Source organism: Alosa pseudoharengus, unplaced genomic scaffold (genome assembly GCF_046254945.1).
Source record: "Alosa pseudoharengus isolate Yale_2024_CS ecotype anadromous, Long Island Sound unplaced genomic scaffold, YU_APseudo_1.1 YU_APseudo_1.1_scf_22, whole genome shotgun sequence".
In the NCBI taxonomy this organism is placed as follows: domain Eukaryota; kingdom Metazoa; phylum Chordata; class Actinopteri; order Clupeiformes; family Clupeidae; genus Alosa; species Alosa pseudoharengus.
In genome coordinates, this window is record NW_027468680.1 from 29,515,304 (window position 1) to 29,523,793 (window position 8,490).

The 8,490-nt window shown below is 45.6% G+C and overlaps 2 protein-coding genes across 3 annotated transcripts in view; one reads left to right on the forward strand and one right to left on the reverse strand.

The window, feature by feature from the left end:
• The window catches only part of LOC143139084 (palmitoyltransferase ZDHHC14-like), a 54,069-nt gene extending 50,162 nt beyond the window's left edge, over nucleotides 1-3,907 (forward strand). The window contains exon 10 of one of the 2 annotated variants that reach the window (XM_076299642.1): nucleotides 2,625-3,907. In XM_076299642.1, coding sequence (XP_076155757.1) covers nucleotides 2,625-3,074 — 450 coding nt within the window. In that variant the 3' untranslated portion in view covers nucleotides 3,075-3,907. The remainder of the gene's footprint in view (nucleotides 1-2,624) is intronic. The other variant, XM_076299643.1, reaches the window with a different exon arrangement.
• Nucleotides 3,908-4,804: 897 nt separating this feature from the next.
• lgals8b (galectin 8b) lies at nucleotides 4,805-8,239 on the reverse strand. Its single transcript, XM_076300027.1, has 8 exons — nucleotides 8,106-8,239; nucleotides 7,711-7,799; nucleotides 7,319-7,529; nucleotides 7,049-7,168; nucleotides 6,910-6,936; nucleotides 6,739-6,827; nucleotides 6,258-6,423; nucleotides 4,805-5,977 (listed from the first exon to the last, which is right to left on the reverse strand). Exons 1-8 carry the CDS (start codon nucleotides 8,142-8,144, stop codon nucleotides 5,828-5,830), a joined length of 891 nt encoding a protein of 296 aa, XP_076156142.1. The 5' UTR covers nucleotides 8,145-8,239; the 3' UTR covers nucleotides 4,805-5,827.
• Between the last annotated feature and the right edge of the window lie 251 nt (nucleotides 8,240-8,490).

Genomic DNA, 8,490 nt, shown 5'->3' on the forward strand with positions numbered 1-8,490 from the left:
AAACCCTGCAGACTGCCTGAGTCTGTCAGCAAAGTGGTATCTCAAAATCAATTCCAGGACGTTGTTGATTGTAAACATCCAAAGATCTTGTTTGTCTGTGTTCAGTGGCTGAACACAGACAAATCTAGTTTATCTAAGTAGATGAATATGTCTGCTCTTCACTGTTGGTTAGCCAGTCATTCACACAGTTTAGCTGTGTAGCCACAGACCTCAAAATCAGTCCCACTAAACCAAGCAAGTGATGAAATCACATAAAACAAGTTGAAGTGTTTTGCTTTGAAGCCTTTTTGTCTGTAAGCAGTGAATAGTAAAAACATTCAAAACAAGTTACATATTCAACAGAAAGCTTGCTTTGAAGTTGCATTGAAATGGTTCACTGAAACCGTACTTGGGGGGGGGGGGGAGCTGGTGAATGATCGATCTTGTGTGCACTAGCACTCTAAGAACACGGGCATGTGGCCAGACAGGCGGGCCTCCTCTGGTAGGACTCTGTTCAAAGAGCTGTTGACATGTTTAAAGCTGGCGCTGCACTTAACAGCTCCAGAGTGGGCTCAGAGAGAGAGAGCTGGGAGTAGAGCAGCATCATTCTCCTGGAGCCCAGCTTTACCTGTGGGGGGGAAACACCAGCGGTGTTATGAGCCTCGCAAATGAATAAACTGACCATGCTCGACCAGTGGCCAGTGCTGTCGGACTCAGACGATTCATTGGGCAGCCTCAACTCCAGGGACTACATTCATTTGGAGCAATAAAAAGTGAATGTCATCTTGAAAAACTCCTTTGTAGCAAGTTTCCAGGCTTTTATCCAAAAGGCGATAACCTATTGCGGTCAAATCCTCTGCAGTTTTATGGAGATATTTTATGCAGACATTTTTCCCATGTAAGGTCATTGCTCAATATAACAAAAAAGCTCTGTGTCATTTTTTTTGTCAATCTACTTCCTTCCTGTGTACTTTCTGTGCTTACGATGAACTTGCGGGGAAAAAAAGGTGAAAAGGTGGCATCTTTGATTGCTGCTTCTTGTCGGAGCTGACGTTTGCTCTCAGACCACACAGGGGTGCTTGAGGTTTAGTTCTCATCCTGGCCTTTGCTTCAGGAGTTAAGAGATGGCCCTGCACCTTTCTTCTGCTATGGAACACATCAACCACATCAGAATGTATACATTCTATAGACTCATGAGTCATGACATGTTATGATATCAAGTGATGGACCTCCATATTCTGTATTTGTGTGATATTCCTTTGTGCCATCCTGTTTGCAAACATCTTGTGTTATTTGCTTATTTAATTGCTATCTTTTGCAAGAATTATCATTAAAAACTTGATTACTAGAGCTAACTTGAAAAACTTAAAAAACTGGCTAACTTGATTGTTTTTATCTGGCCTTAATGGCAACACCCAGAATTGAACTGGATGACTTGTGTTTGTGTTTTCTGATGGCTTTCCAGTGCGTTACACAATTTTACACTGTCTAACACTATCTCAGTGCTGTCTTTACACTGGCTAACACTATCTCAATGCTGTCTACACTGGCTAACACTATCTCAGTGCTGTCTTTACACTGTCTAACACTATCTCAATGCTGTCTTTACACTGTCTAACACTATCTCAATGCTGTCCAGGCAAAAGCCTTTGACCTTTCTTCATCTCAGAATGAGATTGTTGCCGTGTAGCCCTCTTCTGTATTTGTGATGACTCTGCCCTTTTGCATCCATGTTATTGGCAAGCAAAGTGCTTTACTGATGTTTTCCTCTGGCCTTTAGTCCTAAAACCGCCCTCAAATGGCATCTAGAAATCGAGTTTAGCAAGACCTGGAGCGTGATCGATGATACACTTCTCTAATGGGCCTGCATGTCAGCTGAACTCGCACACTCGATTCTGCTTTTGGGTCGCATTGATCAATGTGGCTGATTTAATGGAGCCGATTGGCACTGGAACACTGTTACTAATGTCTCACCTCTGCTCTCTCCTCATCCACCCTGCCCCTCATACCCATTCCTCTGTTCTACTCATCCACCCTGCTCTTCATACCCATCCCTCTGTTCTACTCATCCACCCTGCCCCTCATACCCATCCCTCTGTTCTACTCATCCACCCTGCTCTTCATACCCATCCCTCTGTTCTACTCATCCACCCTGCCCCTCATACCCATCCCTCTGTTCTACTCATCCACCCTGCCCCTCATACCCATCCCTCTGTTCTACTCATCCACCCTGCTCCTCATACCCATCCCTCTGTTCTACTCATCCACCCTGCTCCTCATACCCATCCCTCTGTTCTACTCATCCACCCTGCTCTTCATACCCATCCCTCTGTTCTACTCATCCACCCTGCTCTTCATACCCATCCCTCTGTTCTACTCATCCACCCTGCTCCTCATACCCATCCCTCTGTTCTACTCATCCACCCTGCTCTTCATACCCATCCCTCTGTTCTACTCATCCACCCTGCTCTTCATACCCATCCCTCTGTTCTACTCATCCACCCTGCTCTTCATACCCATCCCTCTCCACCCTCCTCTGCTCTGTGACTCCCCCGTCTCTGCCCTTGCTGTGCCCCACCTCCATGTGTCTGCGTGCGTGTGTGCCCACACAATCTCTTGTTTGCCTCCTTCTGTCTCTGTCTCAGTGTGACCAAGACCAGTGCATTCAGAGCACCAAATTCGTTTTGCAGGCCGCTGCCACGCCGCTGCTCCAGAGCGCCGAGGTGCCGCTGGTGGCCGAGGATCCGGCGCTGCCGGGCCGCACCTTGCTGGCGGGGCCGTGCCCCTCGCTGCTGCTGGGCCAGCCCACGCCGCCCACGTCCACCCCCAGCCTGAGCTGCGACGGCGAGCTCATCCCCCCGCACCCGTCGCACCCCCCCGAGCCGCCGGGCCCGCACCTCCATCCGCACGCGCCGCACATGCCGCACCCGCACCACCACTTCCTCACGCCCGAGGAGGTGCCCTCGCCGCCGGGCATGCTGCCGTGCGGGAGCCCCCTGGCCCACAGCCACACCGTGCCCTTCTACCACCCGGCCAGCCAGGACTCGCTGCATGAGGACTCGGTCAGGGGCCTGGTCAAGCTCAGCTCCGTCTGACCCACTGCACCCCCACTCCCCACCAGGAGGCTGCTGTCCACCCAACAGATGAACTACCCCCTTTCTCGGACATGGCCTTCAACAGCCCACGCCCACCACAGCCATACCAAGAACAGGGAAAGGGCAAAATCTTACTTCCTCTCGCCTCAACATGCAAACGCCTACTACCCCTCCATAACTCACAAATATATGCCTTTCCCACTTACACACACACACACACACTTGGTGACTCTGAACTTATCTGAGCCCCATCCAGCCTGCGTCTTGCCAACGCACACACACACACGCACTCAACTCTTCTGCTGGTGTTGAGATGTCTTAGAGGTCCACAGATCTCATCATGGCCTGCTAATCCACTGCCCCCCAACCCTGGACGCCCCCAGGCTAGTGCTCCTTAGAGGCAGAGCAGAGGCTGCAGGAGCGAGGGCTGCAACCACTGTGGTGCCATTCAGGAAGAGGAGTAGTAGTCATCCCTCCTGAAACATGTCCGACATGTTAAAGACACGGAACGGAGAAGGAGAAAAAAGCTGCTTTGTCGTTCTCATTGTTATTATGTTTCTTTCTCTTAACGGCGCGCCGGTGAGTCTGGTGCCCTTCTTTTGTAAATCGGACACAGTCCAGCTCACGGCTCAGACCCAATACACTCTTACTTTTGCCTTTCTAATCAGAGATTCTTTTCCACAGTGCAGTCAGCGACACGAGTTGCCGTCATCATGTCACATATCACTCGTTTATTATATATTTTTAAAATGTTTTCAAACAAGATAGTATTGTTTGTTTTTTCTCATGTTGTTATATTTCCTGTGGATACGAATAAAAGCCCTGAGTTTTCATGGCCGTCTCCTGTGGTGGTCCTGGGGCTCCGGCGGCCCACACAGACCCTCAGGTGGAGCAGCTGAGCACCGCGTGTTGTCACAGTGAAGACCAGTCTTGTGATGAGGGCCAGCAGCAGTCTGTGGCACTGGACCTCCCTCCCTGTCTGTCTGTCTGTCTCTCTATCTGTCTGTCTGTCTGTCTGTCTGTCTGTCTCTTTCTCTCTGTTTCTTTCTCTCTCTTTTTGCTGTTGTTTTGTTAGGAGGGCCAGCAGCAGTCTGTGGCACTGGACCTCCCTCCCTCCCTCCCTCTCTCTCTCTCTCTCTCTCTGTCTGTCTGTCTGTCTGTCTGTCTGTCTGTCTGTCTGTCTGTCTCTCTCTCTCTTTTTGCTGTTGTTCTGTTAGGATGGTTCAGTCTGGCCGTAGGCTCTTCCCAGACTCCATGTGTGACATAAGAGTAAGTTCCAATCAGATCTGCATCGGGGGACAAAGAAAGACCTATGAGACCTTGCAGAGATGTTTTTTCTCTTTGAGTTATAATGTTTGCCATGTTAAGCCATATTTCCAACAACTAAAAGCATACACACCTTTGATGCCTTTTCTTTAAAACATTATGTAAAGATCTGATGCCTGACGTGGACAATTGAGCCTTTATTTGACGTTAGCCAGAAAAGGTTTGCTGCCATCTAGTGTTCAGAGAAGGGAAGCTGATTTTGGAGGGTTGAATTATTACATCTATGTAACTGAATTCAAGCCATATATATGCCTATGCTAGCAATGGGGTAATATGCAGGTAATATCAAGTGTAGTCTACAGTCCCAAGTCAAGGATGATGGAATATACAATCAAAAAAAGAACAACCATGAATACAAAACAAATATTGGCTTCACAACGTGCTGATATTCTGCATAAGTATGTTTATTGTAAGTTGCACAAACAAGACTTGTTGCACTGTTAGGTACAACTGAAAACATGTTCACATGCCCCCGTGTTCCTTTTGAGGGTGTTGCACCTTTAATAGAGAATCCTACTTGGTCTACTTCAAATAGAAGGCTTTGTGTCAGCTGCATGTTGCTGGCAAGTTGTAAACAAAGAATTTGTTTAGAGGTATTTCAAGGTTCCTGGGTGCTGATTCTCATCCAACAATAGGTATATGTGTAACTAGGTTCAGCTTTATGTAGTCATGCAGAAAAGCAGGACATCAGTCAGAATATACTGGCCAAAGTGTGGCATTAATTGCAGTTGCTTTTATAGCTATTTATCTTGCTATGTTCCAACTTTTTTTCAGAATTGTATTGTATTATAGAGCGGTTATTTTAATATATCAGCTGTGCTTGGCTTCACAAAAATGTTTTCGTCTGAAAGAGCACCACCATGTTTGAAAAACAAATAAGATTGATGGACCTGTTTCCATAGTATATGAGATTGGAGGATATGTGACAAACTCATTTGTCCTGAGAAAAAGATGTACAGCTATAAAACATGTTTTCTCCAAAGGTTCTCGGAGGTTATATTTTCTGTTTAAATAAATGTAGCGCCTCTTTATTTACATATATGATCTAAATGACCATATATGAGACAAACATAACCTGGAGCCTGGGAAGGGAGAAGATGGAGGAATCTTCAGCGTGCGAGTAGTGGCTCACATCAAAACAGTCAATCAAAACAGTCGGACGCTACATAATTCACATGAAATACAGAGGACAGAAGAGGAGTACTCTGGTATTTCACCCTGAAACAAACTAAAATGAACCCTTGCTGGATCACTACACTACACTTGTGATCAGCTAGTTTAGTGTGTTGTCACATTGCACATTGAACTGACTTCCCAGATCCACTATATTGCTGCAGTCTCTGGTGACTATTAAAGGTCCTCTGAAGCCTAGTGGCACGTTGTCCCTGCCTGGTATGGCCTTAGGTGTGAAGGTAAGGACAACCACGTCACCAAAGCCGCACCTCCTGCAGTTCCAGGTCTCCCATGACCTCCAGCTGGTCGATGCTGCCCAGGTCCTGCATGCGGTGTTTGTAGACCAGCAGGTGGTCCCCATTCACTGCCAGTTTAAACTGGTGGGACTGGCACAGAATGATCATCTGAGAGAGAGTGAGAGATGCCAGAATGAGGACCTGCATGTGTTTCTGTTTGTGAAAATTACAGGTCAAATGTTTGATACAAGAGGATAGATTCTCCCACCAGTGTTAGCTGGTAGGTGACGATTGTAGATTGTGTAATGTATATGTAAGTTATTAGTTGATAGGGGAATAAATCATTGTGTGATGTATATGTGACTATGTACAGTATAACACAAATAATGTCATCCAGATTTCTACTTCTAGGCCTTCCATGAAGCCTACAGTGTGAACCGTGACGCACCTCAAAGTACTGTCCGGGAGCGAAAGGAAAGGGACCCAGCTCCAGCTCCTCACGGCCCCAGCCCTGAGCCAGCAGAGAGTTGCGGATGAACAGACCAGACTTGATGCGAGCGTTGAGGTGCAGGGCAATGTTCTCTGAGCTCCGACTTCTTAGATTGACTGTAAAACTGGCAACACACACACACACACAGTGAAAAGAATTTACAGTGTGTACTGTGTAACCATTTAAATGAAAAGGCTTTGAATTTAATATCCAAGCACTGCAAATGTGAAGCCAACAGGCAGCATAATGTTTTGGATTTTTTGATTCAAGTAACTGCCTGACAAATGTAACCATGACATCAACAGCACCTAAAGCAAATCATTTCAGTATACTAAGTAAAGTGAGTATAACACACAATAAAGTATCTGCAGCAACGGTTAGGCTTCAACGCTATGATACTGCGAAGGTTTTTGTATTTTGTAATAAGGTTGTGTATCACCTGTGTGGATATGAGCTGACATGGCCAGTAACTGTGATATGCTGTCCAGGACTCAATCCCCTCAGCATACTGCCTCTGTAGGGTATAGTCTAAAGAAGAAAATCTCATTTTAACACGTGGATCTAGTTTTTTTTGTCAGAAAGACATCAATTTTAGAATAGAGTCACTCACCAGGTCCCCTGATTCAGAGAAAATGGCCTATTGAGATAGAAAACAAATCAAGTTAGTCATGGTTGCAAATTAAGTTCCACTCCAAGTTTCCTTCTATTTATGATATGATGTGGAGGATCTTAAACTCAAAAGCACTCACTGAATTTGGTGTAAAGGCAATAGTGTGCACAGAGACCCGCCCTGATATTGAGAAAGTGTTGATTGTCTCCACTGGAAGTCTGTGTCTGTACTCCAAGATGTGTTTACCGTTTACTGCTACCTATAACAGGGGAATATAGTAGCACAGGTAAATAAATGCAGGTGTCAAAAATCCATTCCAAGAGTTTGTGCATCTGTTATGTTTGTTATGCTTGCTGAGAGTGCACAAGTAAGCCAGGGGTCTGTGATCATGTTATTAATAACAATTTACCTTAAACACGTCCTGGTGCACTAGTATGATGGTTTCAAACATGGAGCCCTGTTTAAAGGGCATCTGATCTAGTTTCTCCTCACGGCCCCAGCATTCTTGTACTAAAGAATTGCATACAATACTTGGCTGAGGCATGAAACGCGGATTTAAATGGAAGGCGATGTCTGAGCGTGGTTTGGTACTGCTACCACAGGCCAGGTCCAAATGGAACCTGGGGACAGAAAGGGAGCACATCTCAGTTTGCAATTATCCACTGTACACTGATGTGTAGCTTCATATACATAACACTGCACAAATAGCATTGCATGAGTTTGCAGAAAACTGACGAGCAGTCAGAATAATGTAAAATTGTAGGTCTGTGAAGTTGGTAGCCTACCACAGTTTGCACGCACCTGTCTGCATCCCTTAGGACCGTACCCTGGATGAGTACAATATCCCCTGGATGTAGTCCATCAACTATATTTCCACTAAATGGAATTGTCTGTAAGATAAAGCAGCCTTTAATGTTAGTGTCACTGGGCAGTTCAGTTGTAGCCTTATAACATTTAGTACTATCATCACGTTATGTTCGAGGTAGCCTAGTCTATACTACAGTAGCAGCTATGTCCTATTCAGCTTTATGAAGAGATTTGTTAACCGGTATAGCCTTCCTTAAGTCACGCATGCCAACGGATAGGAAAAGACTATTGAAAGGGGTTATTAGGCGTTATATTATATGTGAGCTAAATGCAAGTAGGGCTAACGTTAACTCATGTGATGCCGGATGGGCTGCTAAAAATACACTTACCGGATTTACGATCGTTTGCTTCGCATTTACTACAGACATTGGAGCGTCCGACTGAATCAGCCTACTATTCGCAACAGATTCATAGGATCACATAGGCTATGTCGACCGGTTTGCTTTTACATCCATAAACCTGCTTCGCTATTCAGCCTACAGTAAGGATGGCGAGAGTGTACGCCCACCATATCCAGTATCCACGTGATTCATGACAGAATTAACCAATTAAAGACAAAATTGAAAGAAGAAAAAAAACATCTCTTCAAAAATGCTCAATAGTTGCATCAGAAAGTCAGCTAACTGTTGCTGTGGTGGACCTATCTTTGATGTTTGCTGAAGCCTTTAATTATTTAGAATTTCGGACTATCATAGCTTGTTGTAGACCTGTCAA